We start from the raw sequence: 18,290 nt of genomic DNA, 5'->3' as shown, positions 1-18,290 counted from the left end.
GGAAGTTGGAACGTTTTAGCACTGCGCCCTCGCTTCCTTCCGAATCTACCACTTAGGAAGATACAACACATTTTTGTCAGCGATTCTTGCGTAACAATTTTCACCCGTTTCTTACGAGTTACTCTGTTAACTAATTGGTTTGAAATATCTGCCTGATTTCCGGAAACAATTTTTTAGATAGTTCAGACTCCTTAAACATTATATGCTTCATAGTTTTCATAATACGGAAGGAGAGGTTATATTGACAACCTTCCAATACATGTCAAAATACTCTATCACAAAGCTGAGAAATTTTCTTCCACTGCTCTGTGGTCGGTTACTCTTTAATCAGGAAGACGAAAGGAGAACGGACGGACGGACGGGTGGAGCAGAAATGATTAGAATATGAAGGAAGGGTGAGTGACATTAGCGCAGGAAGACTCTTGCTCCATATATGTCAGAAACTGACCTATAAGACCAATCAAAGGATGGGGGGGGGGGGGGTAAGAGAGGCCATATAGAAATGAAAATCAACTTTTTAATGTGAACTGTAAGTCAAGACATGATTACAATTTGAGTGTACAGTACATACATGATATACTGTGTACATGTGCTCATTGAAATTTTCTTAACATCCCGAAAAGGTTTAAAACTTTAAATGCTAGAAGCAGAATATTTTCATGATCCAGTCAAGATAGAATAAACTGAATATACCACAAGTATAATTTTTTTAAAGTAAATTCATTTATTAATGCAAGGACCCCGATAAAGGTTTGTGGTTGGGGTGGGGAAGTGGTAAATATAGTTCTTGCAGCAGCATCACCACCCATCCATGTAAATATCATTGCAGTGAAAATTATTGCGAGCCATGGCTCCCCTGGTCCTCCCCCCCTCTCTCCCTCCGCTCAAGTGTCGTGGGGGCGCTCTGTACTGGCTGATTGTTTCCTGCATACTTCCAAGAGCATGGTTCTAATAGAACTTAAAGGGTGTGAAGACTCGCGCAAAAAGAAACGTCTAATGCCGGTAATCTGACCTAGTTTCGAATGAGGTGTAGCAGAAGTGTTAGACACCACCATCGATCCCAGAAAATACACACACAGCTTGCTTCCGCCGGTAATTAGACACTAGTGTACAGTCAGTACATACAGCTGCGGTCAATACCCACAGCACAGTGTAAAAACGATACAGCCATGGACATCTCAGGTCCAGCTAAAGATAACAAGGTATCACGTTTCATTACTGTCTGCATTTTGTAGCGACACAAACAAAACGTCACTTGCAAGCAACAGAAAGTTAACTTTTTCAGAGGGCGGCACGCAGTTTGGGGCGAGTCTTCAATGCCTTTAAGAGTGACAGGAGTGGAGTATTGGATGTGCAATTAAGAGAGAGAAAAGGTTTTGGAGTTCAAGGCAGTTGTATTCTGATAACCTATGGCCAGGGTATTCACACTAGTCCAAGGTCAAAGGTCATCAGTAATTGTCTTCCAATTATTACAGTATCATGTAGGAAAGATTTCAAGAAAACAAAAATTTGATCGATCTCTAGATTAATCCCAGATGTTTAAAGGGGTTAAATGTCACAGTACATGATGTCTCAGTATTCGAAAGGAAAATTTTTTGTTTTTGTTTGTTTTTGAGATTGTGTTTGTAAAATGCTTGTCAAGGTTTGAAAGTGTATGTGGTCGTTATTTGAATTGAAAATGGAAATTTGTTCACAATTCTGAGACAAAGTACTATACCGGACACTTCCAGAGATAAATCGGACTCGAAACCTGCTCCAGTGTCCAGATATCTGGATTGATTCAGCTACAGTACAATATGTGTATGTTTGAAGAATATTTTAGATATGCCATTTTGGATCCTTGCTTTTTATGTTCTTTGATATGCAGTAAGTAATTTGGTTTGTAGAATTTATAGGAGGGTGGTTGATCACAAGTGAATGGTTACTAAAAAATGAACAGTAAGCTTAAAGAACGGTGCCTTGCCAGATGGTTCTTGGCTTGGAGCCTGTTATATAATGTTATAAATTTGTGAGGGTACTGGATATAGTAAGCTTGACGCTCGTAAGTGATAAAACCGGGATGGTTTTGAAATTTTCTGTCATATTTATTTACTGGTAGTAATGACTTTGAGAGAAAACAAGGTTAAAGCAAATCATCATTGTCTATGTCTGGTGGAGATAGTAGGATAGGGCCAGTGGGTAGGAAGCTTCCAAAAAGTGTGGGGGGGGGGCACAACATTAGAGGTGCACTTTCTCATTCCACAACCACCATTCGTTATGCTACAGTATAAACCGATACACACCGGCCATAAACTTAAATGTATATGATGGGTTAGTGAGCTATCAATACTATTATGGTGCGCTGCAACATTGATTTTTTATTTATTGAGACTGTTTATTGTTAACCGTGCTAGAAAAAGATATGGGATGCTTTTTTAAAAATAGCATTTACAGACTAAAAATAAATAAGTAAAAAAAAATACTAAAATTAACAAAGGCTTAAGATATCCAAAAGACATTTTATTTGCCAGTAGGGCACATTTGCTTTTTTGGGAAAAAGTGGGGGCATATGCCCCCAGTGCCCCTACCCCCCTAAATAGGGCACATCCAAAACAGGTGAAGAATATTTTAGATATGCCATTTTGGATCCTTGCTTTTTATGTTCTTTGATATGCAGTACACAGTTGGGCCAGTAAATCGCTAAAGACTGGAACAAGTCTAAAATTTAATTCACTGAGCAAGTAGTATTTGATCTATCTGTTGATATTTTTCATCATTTTTTTTTTCCTTTTTTAATATTCCTTCTTTTTTGCTTAGTTTACATGCTTTGATACAAGTGGGGAAAACAAATTCTCTTTGTTGCCGAAAATTAAGATACAGTTGTAATGTTTTCCATATAAGCCTACAGTTTTAAACAGTGTGTAAAATGTAACTAGAGTCGAACCGCCCGATGCGGGTTTGTTATGCAGACTTTCATGATTCAAGGTAATTATTATCTCTTTGTATTGGACCGCTCGTATGACTTAAAGCACAGTATAGACTCCGCTGCAGTTATAACTTAGTTAATTCCATGTTTGAACTGCTGGTCTTTGTTTGCATAATTAATATTCGTTTCACGGAGCAGCATTTATTACATTAACCCAACCGTGTACGGTCTATCGGAGAGCTGCTGTCTGCTACCACGAAAGGTGTTTTTCCCAAGTACCGTACCGAGGTTTCGGTTTTAACCAGGCAATGCTATGACACAAGGGGGATGAGATTTTAAGTGGGGCAGTGTCTACGTAGCATTGTGTCTTTTCAACAAGTTGAATTATATTCATAATGTCGTTAAAACTACGCAATGGAAAAAACCTGTTGCATTGAGAGTCTCTGTATTAAAGTTCTGGGTTTCAACATTCGTGCTCCATTGATTTAAAATGTGGTATATATTTTTATACGAATTAATTCTGTCTGATTCGTAACATGATTTGTAGTTTATATTTTCTGTCAGATAGTATTCAACAATTTGTGATTTTATTGAATGATGAAATTGCATTCAAAAGAATCCCTTGTGTTTGTGTATAATCTTGTGAGTGTAGAGTACAGTACAATACCTAAGGATTGATTTACTTTTCTCAACGTAGATGAAATATGGAATTTGCTGTGCCTTACATGTCTCGACCTTACTACCGCACTTTCCCCATCTACCTAGCTTAAAAAAGGGTAATATTTCAGCACTGCCCCCTCCCCCCACCTTGGCCATCCAGGTAATCACCCATCACCTCCCTTTCCGAATCAACCATTTAGCAAAGTATAGAAGCCTATTCTGGTGATAATCTTGCATCAGTTTGAATTATTGTTATTAGGTTAGGTAGATGGGGAAAGTGCAATAGTAGAGGAGAGACAGGTAAGTATCATTGCTTGTAAATACCCAAGCGATACATGTGCTAGACAGTATGTTTATTTCTTGTTTGTTTAAAATCTGTGTGGCAGAAGGGTTAATTTCAAAATAGTCCAACTTGCTGCTTTGAACACAAGACTTTTGACCCTTCCCCCCCCCAGCCCCCAATAAAGGAGTGGGGTGGGTTGCAAAATATTCCATACATGGTAGTTTACCAATAGATCTATCAATTGTCTGCTTTGTATTATTAAAGCTGGTTTTTACATCTGTAAGAAAAAGTTGCTGATAACCAGATGTTTTCAATTTAACCATTGTAGCCAAGACAACTACCAAAAAATACAAATATACAACAAATGAGAAAGTTTCAGATAGACATTAACTTTGAAGATGGGAAATTAACTACTATACCCCAGATAATGCACATATGAACAATGTAAAAACATTTTACAACAAAGTGCTGGTAATACAGTTCATACATATCAAAATACATGTTAATATCCGCACGCTATTACAAGTGCGTGAAGCTTTATAATACGTCTCTATCAAATTGATGTGAAGTGTCGTGCTTGCGTGATCTTGCAAGAGCTCTTAGCCTCGCTGATGTATGACTATAGAGACAACTGCACAGCTGTTCCTTTGGAAATTTTTTTTTTCAGTTTTAAAGGATCTTATCATACCAAGGTTCAGACACCAGCTGTTCCTGCAATTTGCAGTTTGTTCCTTGGTCTGTTTTCTACTCACCTTAAAGTAGCTGGTTGGTTTTCATATTTAAACAGATAACATGTTTTTAGTAGAGTCAGTTAGGTAAATGGTTTCCTTGAAATGTGTTTCAGTTTTAAAGGATTGTATTCAACCGGAGGTTCAGGCACCAGCTGTTCCTTCGTTTTTAGTTGGTTTTCAACTTACCTTACAGTACCTGGTTGGCTTTTATGATAAAAATAGATTCCATGTTTTAGTAGAGTTAGTCAAGTTTTGCATACAGTAAGTAGGTACTTTGAAGCAAGTTCCATTCCCCAACCAGAGAAGACTTCACAAGTCGCTGATGGGAAATGAAAGTGGAATCGTCTTCTCGAAAAGTTGAAAATTGGTTCCACCCGTTTCCAATATAAGTTCTCTCAATTCTCAATCAAAGAAATTTTACCAGTGAGAATGGTGACCCTGTTCTCCTTAAACAATACCCTCCCCCTCAAAATTGGTCTCCAAATTTCTTAATATTTCAGACTTTCGGCCAACTTTCAAGACTAATATTTTGTCCAAAACTCTAGGACTTTTGGGAGGTATTAGAAAGCCTGCACAGTTAGAAGAATAGTTTTAGAGTTGAATTGACAGTTTTGGTCCTGTGAAAGAGGATTTTATCTATCTTGGTGAAACTCACATACAATCATCCATCCCCCCCCTTATCATCACCCATCCCATCCCAGTAAAAAAAGTCTGACATGAATTAGATACATGGCTACTATACATATTCCGAATGCACACTTATTGAGGCCGTGATTTTGCAGAACTGGCTATGCAAAGCAAGGCTGCGTGACTGGCTGGCTAAATCCCTGCATAAAATCCCTCTTTGTTTCAGGTTCAGTGACAATGCTGAATGAAGTTTTCGCACTTCGTACCTACAGGGAACTTGAAGTGAGCTTCCATGATATGGATAGTTACATTTTTTTCCTTCAAATTTCCCTGCGATGTTTTTACCTTGAATTGGGTTACAGTTCCTACTTTCAGGTCATTGTTAAGCTTGAATAAGATATAACGTTTACAAAACCCATTTATTTTGGATTTTTCCAGGTAATTCAATTAGTTGAAATTTTCAAGAAAAAAAAAAAACCCAGTTTTTTCCATACATCTAATGATTTCATATATGAAGCTTCAAGCTCACCACTCATTCATACCACTAAACACTTTTAAAGGAAATAGCTTTACAAATTACATGTATGAACTGAACAAATAGCCTGAAAACATGCAATGAATGTTTCTTCTCCATCCCCCTCCACCCCCCTCCATCCCCTCCACCCCACCCCACCCCCACATGCCTTCACCACCACCACTGCCACTTGTATACCTCGTACAAAATGTATGCAACCTTTTTGCAAACTATAGCAATTAAATCCCACTAACATTGAAAAAGATAGAAAATGAAACCAACTTGTCATCAATTTAATGTTGGAGTTTAAACATACTGTACACACTGTAAGTACTAGGTACAGTACGAGTGGACTCGTGCATATCACATGTACTGTGTGTATGCAACAGTAACGCATATATCAACATTTTGAAGAACTGAATAAAGTGTCAATAGAATTCTGTACAAATGCTACAGGTACATTCAGTGTTTCAAAGAGAGAACATTGTGTGATAGACAAAGTAAATATACTGTACTTTGTTACTCCTGTGGGATGAGGTGGAGATAGGAGGGGGGGGTGGGAAGGGGGAGGGGGAGTGGAGAGGTAAATTGTAAGGGTAGAGGGTCTGATGTTTTTGATAGTCCCTGGATCATGATGAGAGGCAAACTGACAACCATACAGAGACAGATCATGGATAAACCAGATTTGTCGATGATAAAATTGATTTCCACGACGAACCCCGATCAATCTCCCTCTTGATTTGTAATCAGTACTGCAATTATTTAGCTATTTTTATATTAATATATAAAGATAATAACATGAATAGAATTACCTGCCAGTCAGTAAATTACTAAATTCCCAGAATTCTAAATAGTAAACTTTAAATTTTTGTAAGGATATTATTCTCAGATAATTTCTACGTACTTAAAAGAGTCTAAGCCATGCAATGTGATTTCCTGGATTGGAAAGTTTGCAGTGTATAAAACCTAAAAACCTTTTTAAGTTGCTGGTTGTTTTTACATGGCTCAAGTAACTGTACAGTACCTCCCTATTTTCACACAAGATTGACTTTCTGTAGTACCTAGTGTACTGAGCATTATTATTTTCATAGATGACAAATTTTGTCTATGTTTCAAAATGGTATAGTTGTGTTTGCAGAGTAGCGTTTTCCCTGCTTGCAATTAGTAAGTCACAAGTTTAGCTTTGATTCTGATATATGCAAATCATGTTAGGCTGCTGTGGTACATGTGGAAGTATATAAGGTAGATATAACATTAGGCTATAAAATTTGAACAAACATGAAGTATTATTGCATGTCTTTATCACAGTTTTAATGAACAAAATATTTTGCAGTTCTTTCTCCATATCCATTTCCAGCATGAACATTTTCTATGGATATTTGTGTGCAACGATTAGAGATAATTGGGTGTGGCCTATCATATTCTTCCAGACAGTTTTATCATCTATTGTGGTAATAAAATGACAAACACTAACCATATATCCAACTGATTTTGAACTGTCATTGAATCAAATTTAAAAGAGTAAAGGTAAATATATTATTATATAAATTAAATGATATGGAAAATATTTACATTTTGTATCAAACACTTGGGTGCACAGTGTATATTAACTGTTTCTTTATTTAAGGAATGACTATGCATGGATTTCATTCAAGTTTCCTGTGCTCTCTGAATACCAAGCTGCTTGCGTTCTTTTTGGTTTGGATGCCGAAGGCTCAGTAACCTTTGTAATCTTGCTGGCATGTTTGTACGTGTGCCTGCATGCGTGTGTGTATGTTACTGCCAACTTGTAAACACGATATCTCAAGAAGCACAAGTTGAGTCAATGTCATGCATTGGTAGGTAGATTCCCCATGATGTGCAGATGTGCTATACTGTTTGTGGTCCCCATCTTATGCATATTGATGAGTGGGTGGGGCCCTTAAATGAAAATGATGGCAATATGTCTTCACTCTTCAACCGTATGTCTGAGTCAGTTCATACTTGGTATGGCGGTGTCAGTTCATGATAGGTACGTGGTAATATAATCGAGAAATTCATTCTCATTATTATTCATGAATGGGCGTGGCTAGAGTTATCACATTGAAAAGCTTGTCAACACGATATCTCAAGACCAACAAGTTGAATCAAACTCATACTGGATAGGTTGATGCCCCATAATGTGTAAATGTGCCCCTACTGTTTTTGGTTTCCATCTCATGAATATTAATGAGTGGGCTGGACTGAACATAAATTCTTAAAATTTCAATATATATTCAACCATATGTCCAATTTACTAGTTCGAGCCTGAATGGTAATGTAACTACATACAGTAGTAAGTATATGCTCTTTAAAACAACACCTTTGACCTCATTAATATTCATGAGTTACTGTAGTGGGGCATAATGGGATATAGTCAGAAACAACTTGTAAAAACTATATCCCATACTCGGTAGATATATATACCCATGATTGAAATTGGTACAGGTCAAAGAGGTCAACAGGTGTCAAAGCTTGAAAACCTTTTTAAAAATGATAACTCCAGAAGTAAAGCCACAATTAATCTGTCAATTCTCCAATGGTATGATTTTCTTTTAGTGAACAAAGTTTGGTCAAGTTCAGTTTAGTTTTGTTAAGGGGCTCTATAAGTCTTTAACAGAACATACAGTCATCCAGGAATGTTCAAGGAAAGTTGACGCTTTAAAGTTAGGCTGTATTGGTCCCAAATATGGTAGATATTCAGATATGGTCACCTGTGGTCAAAATTCTTAAACTGTTTTTTATTACAACTTGGGAGGAAATTTCCTCACTGGGACATTCGGTCATCTTGTGTGTTTCTTAAAATGTCTAAGAACAATTTAGAGAGTGAAGACCTCCAGGAAAGTACTTTTGGAAAACTTCTAGCAATTATAGCGTGCTATAATTTGGGACCCTGTACTGACTACCTTTAGGCATATTCACATGGCCCTTACCCATTTTCACCTGATGAGCATCAAGGGCTCAACAGGTTTTAATCTTAAAATGGTAGCAAAATTAGCTCAAGGGGTTAAAAGGTTATAATCTCAATTGGTCTCAGACTGGCAATATAAACAGAAGACTTGCAGCTTGTCAAGATAGTTTACAATCTCATTCAGGCATGTAGCCAAGGGGGGGGGGCAAAGGGGGCGACCGCCCCCCCCTTGAGCATATTTTTTGTTTTTGTTTTTATGATTTCGCTAGTAATTTCAAGCTTAGATGCAACTTACAAGGCCTGGGAAGTGCCATTTCCAGCGATCTGGGAGGCATTTTCAGCCAAAATTTTCTTCTACGCATAGCCCCAACTCATGGTGGCGCTACGCTTAGATAGTTATCAATGAAAAATCTACGGCTCTGATAGTTTGCCTACAGGTCCGCCCCTCCCTTGGCAAATTCCTGGCTACGCTCCTGATCTCAATTAGAGCTCTCTGTCGTTTAACAAATCTTCAAGGCATTTGCATTAGGAATTGGGAATAAACTTCAATACTGTAAAATCCTTACCAGTGAAATAAATTGTTGATGTTTTGTCAACATGATCATATTAACTGATTCTTGTAACCTTTCTTTATATGTTACAGCAATTTAGTCAATAATCTTCATTCTGGTATATGCACAAGTCCATGAATATTAAACATGTACAGTATTGCTTTCCACACAATGAATATGTTTGGTCATCGTAACCGTTAAACATATTCATTTTCAGGTTACTTGAATAATTTGGGGGAAATCCCTTGTCAATTTTATAAAGAAAGCCTTGGATGTTAATTGAATGAATACCTACAACTCGTGTAATTATAATCGACTTCTTTTGTTGTGTACACGAGATCTGCTTTGTTATATTGATGGCAACTAGTTCTGCCTTCCTGAATATAACCAAGTTAGAAAGATTGTTTGCATGAGTTCCAAGAAGTAGTCAATATTGGGACTAATTGTATCAATTAGTTACTACACCAATCAGTTTAGTATTATTTTGGTGACAATTCACCAATATAATAATAATAATATTCCACAGTTTATATTTACCATGCCTAAGCAACCACAAATGTGGGAGGAGCCCGCAAGGGCTTATGGATCACAACTTACACATAGTGTGGCTTCCAATTCAACATTTTAACTCAAATTTGGATTCTTTTCAATTGAGAAAGTCATTTCAGATTGGAAAACCGTAGATTGCTCTTGGAGGAAAAAACCCACCTTACTGTGACCCGGCCGGGTATCAAAACTGGAACCTCCTGATTGCTAAGCCTCATTGCTTTAAATGCCACAGCTTTATCCACTCCATTACATCACCAGTTTACATGTTCTTAATATATATATTCTTCAATATTTTCTTCTATATTTTAATAATATAAATATAATTATCAATATATTTATATTCTTCAATTTTCAATATATATTCTTCAATATATACATTCTTCATACCCAGGAAGTAATTTTATCTGGTATTGAAGAGCTACTGTATAGCTAAATTACTACACACATATATATATATATAGCAGATATTATACATGGAAGCAATATATATATAGTTTTTTCAATAATTTATGGGAAATAAATTTAATAAACCTGAAGAATGCTAAACTGTACATTATAGATCAGAACAGTGAAGTACAGTATTCCTTGCGCTGTAATAAGTTTTGCAAACATTGAGACTCTTTCTGGGAATTTTGAAAACGGATTTTTGTTTATACTTTGGTATTTAATACTCTGTCACCATGCACCTATTCTAGATGACATGTCACACCTTTACCAGTAAACTACCATCATTCATGAGAGATTAATGTCATGAAACGTTTACAGAATCAAGTTACTTTGTAATGCATATCGTACCAGAATGTTTATATCTGACAACATAGGTACCTTTCTGCAGTATATATCATTTAATGAGGGGAGATGGATTGCCTGTGTTGTTTCACATGCCTTGAACAATAACTCTGGGGTGATTAGTTTTATTCTGTTAAACATATTTGTCTTACTCAAGTCCATACTCATACTCGAGTCCGTACTTGTATTCAACTCAAGTCTGTACTCGTACTCAAGTCCATGCTCGTACTTGTACTTGAGTCTGTACTTTAGTCAGTACTCTTACTCAAGTCAGTACTCATACTTGAGTCCGTACTCATACTCGAGTCCATGCTCGTACTCTAGTCTGTACTTGAGTCTGTACTCATACTTAAGTCCTCACTCATACTGTAGTCCATACTCGCACTTGAGTACTTACTCATGAATACTGTACTCCATATTCGCACTCGAGTCCTTACTTGTACTTGAGTCCTTACTCGTACTCGAGTCCTTACTCATACTCTAGTCCTTACTCGTACTCTAGTCCTTGCTTGTACTCGAGACCTTACTTGAGTCTTTACTCATACTGTAGTCCATACTCGCACTCGAGTCCTTACTCGTACTCGAGTCCTTACTCGTACTCGAGTCCTTACTCATACTGTAGTCCTTACTCGTACCCTAGTCCTTGCTTGTACTCGAGACCTTACTTGAGTCTTTACTCATACTGTAGTCCATACTCGCACTCGAGTCCTTACTCGTACTCGAGTCCTTACTCGTACTCGAGTCCTTACTCGTACTCGAGTCCTTACTTGTACTTGTACTAAATACTCAGGGATTTGTGCTTACACTACAAGTCTGCTGTCAAGCATCAGAGATTTAAATGCCCTCCCAGGCCTTAAAGAATTATGTGCAGTATCCTTGTGCATCCACAACTGTTTAGTAACCTTGATTGTCAAGTAACGATTGTCAAATAACGATTGTCAAGTAACCTTGACAATCGTGGTCAATGTTAGTTCAAAGCACACCATTCCCTCTCTCCTCCGTGCCTACACCCCTTCCCCCTACCTGTCTAGATTGAAATAGCTATCGTACCCTGAACTTGACACATATTTCGTTAGTCTCTGTAGTCTATATCAGTCTGGCCTGGAGTCTAAACTCCTTAAATACTGCCTTTTTGTCATTTCTCTCTCAGCTGAAACCTAACATCTCCAATTTTCATCTTCAGATACAACAACTTGCCATCAGCCTGGGAATTTCTTCTCAGGAACATGAACAAATTCTACAGATGAATTTTCAAAGTTTACAAAAATTTACAAAATTCGCAAAATTTACAAAATTCACAAAAATTCACAAAAAAAAAGGGGTGAAAACAACTTCATTCTCATTATTTTCCTAAATAATTCTAATAATTGGTCAGCTAATAGTGTCCCCATATTTTTTATTTCATTGCAGAATTGGATTACAACCAACGCGGGTCAGAGGTTAGCAGACAAATGACCTGAGAGATCCTCGTCCTATGGTCCATTGACCGCTGCTACCTGCGATGGGAGGGACATCTGGAAAATTCCGGAGAGCCCTACAGACCGGCGACGAGAGGGCGGCAGAGGAAATTTACCAGCACAATTCAGATTTCCAGAAATCGTTTGACCCTAACGCCTCGTACGGTGAAAACTACGACCATCACACGCCATTGCACTATGCTAGCCGCTATGGGATGTTAAAGCTAGTCAGGTACTGTATGTGTGTACGGACACGAACTTGTAGCCAATTAGTGATGGGGATTCTGGGAAGAGGAAGACTGATATCAGAGGCAGGAAATGGGTGTGCGGTGGATAGGCGAGGGGGGGGGGGTGTTGATTGGTCAAAGAACGAAAAGAGAATGCCGGAGGGTGTTGCTTAATACTTAAGAATTTTGATGTGAGGATTCCTTCATCTATGGGTAGATTGAATTTTCTTATCCAAAACTATATTGCGATATCATAATGAGAAGCCTCAAATGTTTTCATGGTGATTATGAAAAAGGTAAATCCAAAGTTGTCTTGACAGTTCTTTGTAAAGTTTTGTCGCTACAAAAGTATGAAAAGGGGTGCATCTTATCTCTAGCTTTCTGGTTGGAATCTTTGTCAACAAAGGCATGAGAACAGTAGCAAGGAACATAAAAAGGGGGGGGGGGGTGTATTCTGGTTTTATTACAAAACAAAGTTGTGTTGCTGATCTGTTAGTTAAAATTTCTTGATTGATATGATTATGCTGAGTTTTGTAATGTTTCTGACTTGGGTGGACATATCAAAGAAGAACATAGCAAGTCTCTGACTTCAACGTATATATATTTACAATGAATAACATAAATATAACGAGCACGGATACACAACTTAGAGACAGAAAGTAGGAAAGTGAAGTGGAGGCAAACACCTCGTGTACTGCTTATATATCACTGGTTGGACACTTCTGATTGGTCTACTCGCATAACATGTACACGTATCAGTTTTACATAAAGTTATGTAACATCACATCACATCCCTCTTTTTCACTTAAGGACACTTATTAAAAACTTAGGGCTTAATAAACAACTTCCACCTTGTGAACGTATTCATAAATCTAATACATTTCTTGGATTCACTCTACGTCCTGATCGTGTATAATAGTGTTCAGCCCTGTCTCCACTTTCAGGGTCTTGGGTACTTGGAGTAGTATCATCTGAAAGTAGAGATCTTGGTGACTCTATTGGAACCCCTTGATCATCTGATGTATGTCCACTAACATCAGGTTCTCTGAATGTGACATTTCTCTCCCCTTCTTTAATATATCTACGATTTCTTCTAAGTACACCTCTTGATGGGGTTTCAATTTCATAAGATCTTGGTTCGGGCCTTTGATTTACCACTTTACCTGGATACCATTTGTCTTGATCCTGGTCTTGAAAATAAACATTTTGCCCTGGGCTTAAGGGATTCAACATCTTCGCATTTCTATCATGATAATACTTTTGCTTATCCTGCCTTTCTTGCAAACGATTTACAACTTCGTCTCTGTCAGGAGATTTGTTACTTATTCTTGTGAGCAAATTTGACCTGTACTTTCGACCATTTAAAAGTTCAGCAGGAGATGGCAATTTTGCATCTATTGGAGTACATCTGAGTGCAAGTAAGGCTAGGTGAACATCTGAGTTTGTTTGTTTTGCTTTACAAATAGCATTTTTAACATTTTGAACCTGACGTTCTATAAAACCATTCGACTGGGGATATCTTGGGCTTAAGGTAATGTGCTCAAAGAGCCATTCCTCCGCAAAAGCCTTTGTCAGTTATCAGCTTTTCGGGAATGCCAAATTCTGAAAACATTTCCTTTAACAACTCAATAATGTTGCTACTTTGTGACTGACCTTTTGATATTTCCTTGACAATAAAAAATTTGGAGTAATAGTCGGCCACAAGTAAATACTCTATGCCATTAACGAAGAATAAATCTAACCCTAACACCTGCCATGGCCTTGTAGGAATTTCATACTGTTCCAAAGGCTCATGTGGTAACGATCTGCCATTTTGTTGACATACTATACATTGTTTAACCATGGATTTAATATCCTTGTTAATATTATTCCAATACACACACGTTTTGGCACGTAGCTGACATTTGATTATGCCTTGATGACCAACATGTATCTGGTTTAATATATCAGGTTCGTCAGATGATATCCACAGGAAAAACAAAAGCTCATGTTAATATATATCTCCTCTTGTGTACAGTGAAGAGATTTACTATACTCCTCTCTTACCTGTCTCCCCACTCTAACTGCACAATTTCATCTACCTGGTGTACCAATTAGCAACACTGTTGCACTGCCCCCTCGCTGACTCGTTACCAGGTCAATGCCCACTTTCTCATCCTCCTGAACCTACCAATAAGTGAGGTACGCTAAAAGTCTCATTCACTAAGGCGGGCTTACTGTAGAATTTCACAATTCTAGCCACTTGGTAAAAAGTTCTACACCTTATAAAAAAAATGTGTATGCATGTATTTTAGATCCTCCTGTAAGCAGGAACTCGCGAAGAAGCCTCATTGGCTTATCAATGCTGCAAGCTGACCGAAGTCACTCTCTTACATTCATATTTAATGTCCATGATTATGAATTGTCAATTGTCAACAACTCTGTAACTGGACGACATACATTAATCTTGGAGTGACTCGAACTGGGGACCTTATGATTGAAAGGCACCGGCGTTAACCACTTAGCTAACACTCCAAAAAAACAAAAAACAATAAAAAACAACATCTACTGGCTAAAATCAAGTCCTCACCAGCATTTTCTTGAATCGAAACACTCATTAGTCTTATCTGTACAGTATAGGCTTTTGAGAGCAACCCAATAATATTTGCTGATAGGAAGCAGTAATAGACGGCTTATAAATGTTAGTTACGGAAAATCATGCGTGCAGATTCTTTGAATAGTCCAATTATAAAACCAGACTCTTAATACCAAGTATTTAGCCAGTAAATAGCCTCAGTTTTTTTGGAGGCCTGCTTGGTTTCGAATCCCTTCGAATCTTCTGACTTTCCGTTCAGCCGCGAGGTTTTTTTCACTCCTGAAAATTTCTACTTTAAAATCTTGCAGGATATTCATCCAGAGACACAATGGCAACCCGAACAAACGAAACAACGGAGACCAGACGTCTCTGCATCGCCTCTGTATGTACGAGATGCTTCAACCCGCTGCAACACAAGCCGTCCATTCTCAGTACTACTCGCAACCTCCCGAGCGGAAACGGCTGGAATGCTTGAAGCTCCTGCTCACGTGGCAGGGGATAACTCTGGGGAACGGTGAGAGGGAGAAGGTGGACGTCAATGCCGCGGACTGTGAAGGGAATACAGCTCTTCATTATGCTGTTGAATCTGGGTATACCTCATTAGTTGAGGTACGTTCGTGTTGTTCGTGCATAGTTCACCTCGTTATCTGAGGGCAATTTTGAATTATTTTGGTAATTAAAAGTTAAAGTTTTTGGGCTAAAGCTATCACTAACTTCTGCTTTATTGTGCCTCTTTGGGCAAAAGTAAAAGGTTGAAATTTTTTTTTACAGAGTGTTGAGAATCTGGTTATGACAGAAAAACCAGTTTCTTTCTTTAAGATAGTATCATTCATTGTTCTTCAAATCCTGTTCATGTTTTCAGAATTTACTTATCACCTTCCTATTACATTTATGTATACATCAGATAGCCTCTCACTTTCATTGTTTTGTACATATGACCTCTGACCGTTTGTCCACCTGTGGATTTTATCTCTTCCTTCTGTTTCAGCTTCTTCTCGAACACGGAGCCTCGCTGTTTGCCGAAAATGTCGACAAGGAGACGCCGTGCGACCGGGCCGAGAAACAGAAACTGTTTGAACTGGCCCAGTATTTAGAATCAAAGATGGTGTTCTGTGTAAGTATGTCTGTAATTGTCATATCCAAAAGACCCATTGAGGGTACAAAGACCTATTACCCACCCCTAGATGACCATGAAGGTTAAAGGCATTGAAGACTCACCCCAAACCGCATGCGGCCATCTGAAAAAGTTAACTTTCTGTTGCTTGCAAGTGACGTTTTGTTCGTGTCGCTACAAAATGCAGACAGTAATGAAACGTGATACCTTGTTATCTTTAACTGGACCTGAGATGTCCATCGCTGTATCGTTAATACACTGTGCTGTGCGTATTGACCGCAGCTGTATGTACTGACTGTACACTAGTGTCTAATTACCGACGGTAGCAAGCTGTGTGTGTATTTTCTGGGATCGATGGTGGTGTCTAATACTTGTGTTACACCTCATTGGAAACTAGGTCAGATTAACAGCATTAGACGTTTCTTTTTGTGCGGGTCTTCACACCCTTTAAGGCCTTTGTAACGGAGGATCAGATTGTGTTAAAGCACATACAGCAGATATACACAGTATTAATGAGTTTACAGAGTGTTTTGTGTAATATGGCAAGACCTACTGTGTGAAAATTGCGCAGCACATAAGATAACATCCTACGTAGCCTTGCTGCAGGATGCTGCAGCCCCCGCAGCATTGTATGTTGGACACAATGACTCAGAAAGAATGTCTCCCACATTTAAGTTTGATTTTTTAAGAAATATTTATTACCTGCAGAGATGTGCCCAGGATTTCCTGAGTGCCGGGTACACTGATCGCTGTCCTGGGGGAGGGGTCTAAGGGTTTTTGAAGGTGCTCAGATGCCAAATGCTGGCACTTGTGTAGCTTTTAAAGCACATAAACATATACTAACAATTTACACTATTTTCATTTTTTTTAGTGAAATATATTACGTACCTGGTAAAAGTTATTAGTTTGTTTCAAAGAGATTTTACAAGGGACCAATTGAGAGCCGTAAGTAATGTTTCTCGCATGCCTAACTGATGCATAATTTAGTCTGTATGATTTTGGCATAGGCTAGGCCCAATTTATGTTGAATATATGGTTAGGAATGTCAGGATTTTAAATGAAAATAGTGCTGGGCGGGATTCACGATTTTTAAGACAGTGCTGGGCGGTAATTTTTAGTGCTGGGCGGGGCCGCCCAGTGCCGCCCAGCGTGGGCACATCCCTGACCTGTTCTACTATTTATCCTGTGGCCACTAAAACCCAAGAAAACCTGCCTCTTTTTACTGTCTACCCTAACATATGCTCCGTCCCAACTCTTTATCCTATTTCTAAAACATCGCCCTCTCTCTTTCTGCGATCCACTTTTGGATCACTGCCCACTTTTGCTTTATCTCTCCAAATCTACCATTCAGAGGAAAGACACCTATATTTTCACAGAGTTGTGCACCCTACAATATGGATGGGCTAATTCTCAGAAACACTCAACAAAAGTGGCAGTGAAGTGTAAATCATTCACTGATATTTTAGTTGGCCTTTATGATCTGTAACATACACAGTACTAACTTTTAGGGAGTGGCTCTACTCGATAAGCCTTTCAGGTTTTTAGATCACTTCCTTTCTCTTTATACTCAATTTCATATCTGTAAACGTTTGTATGACATACAATGTACCGTATATTGAGAAAAAACAAATAAATGAATGAAATGAAATGAAACTTTGATGAAACAGTTTGTCTCTTATCACCGGTGTTCATCTTCCACTCTCCAGGATCTCGGGGAAGAGACTGCCGTGGAAGACGCACATGCACTGAGTTACGAAGAAGTAAGTGAACAAGGTCGTTAATATTCAGTGGGTGCAAACTTTGAAAAAATTATGACTACCCTTATATTTGAGACCTCAGTGTACTGTGATCAAACATTTCTAGATACAAACTATTAGGATTGTTATCATTTTGAATCGTACCGAATCTTTGGTATAGGGGTCCGGTCATAGAGGGCGCACAAGTGTTTAAAGGTTGCCAGTTCACTCTAGACACGGTGGACGAGAGTGGTGAGGTTGTGAGGAGACTGGTAAGCTCATCGCTCATCAATATTCATACCCGGTAAAGGTTTGGGATATCTCCCTACTTCCTTTTCCTGTAGTACCACCTTCCATGAACTACCAATAAAAAGTCAAAATTAATTTGTTTTTTTACTGTAAAAAAGAAAGTTACGGACAAGCTATTCACTCCCTGAGAAGTCTATAGCGCATTCTACTGTACCCTACCAACAGCCTTTGCTGAAGTCATTCTTTTTATGTACAACACCTCAATGGATGCCGTTGGGCCAATACTAAGCTCGATCTCTAGACAGTTGATGAAATGAAAGAAAAAAAGGCATTAAATTCCAGTTTCACTTATCAAGAAAATTTCCTTGAACGCACCTTGAACACACAAGTGTGT

At 38.3% G+C, this 18,290-nt stretch overlaps 1 protein-coding gene across 3 annotated transcripts in view; it reads left to right on the top strand.

Annotated features, from left to right (window-relative positions):
• Window positions 1-18,290, top strand: part of LOC139965022 (ankyrin repeat and IBR domain-containing protein 1-like) — a 61,495-nt gene that overhangs the window by 19,066 nt on the left and 24,139 nt on the right. For all 3 annotated transcript variants that reach the window (XM_071967181.1, XM_071967179.1, XM_071967180.1), the window contains exons 2-5: window positions 11,949-12,227; window positions 15,106-15,406; window positions 15,786-15,911; window positions 17,618-17,671. In XM_071967181.1, coding sequence (XP_071823282.1) covers window positions 12,040-12,227; window positions 15,106-15,406; window positions 15,786-15,911; window positions 17,618-17,671 — 669 coding nt within the window. In that variant the 5' untranslated portion in view covers window positions 11,949-12,039. The remainder of the gene's footprint in view (window positions 1-11,948; window positions 12,228-15,105; window positions 15,407-15,785; window positions 15,912-17,617; window positions 17,672-18,290) is intronic.

The sequence above is a fragment of the Apostichopus japonicus genome, chromosome 23 (genome assembly GCF_037975245.1).
Source record: "Apostichopus japonicus isolate 1M-3 chromosome 23, ASM3797524v1, whole genome shotgun sequence".
Taxonomy (NCBI): Eukaryota; Metazoa; Echinodermata; class Holothuroidea; order Aspidochirotida; family Stichopodidae; genus Apostichopus; species Apostichopus japonicus.
This window is presented reverse-complemented; position numbering and strand designations above follow the sequence as displayed.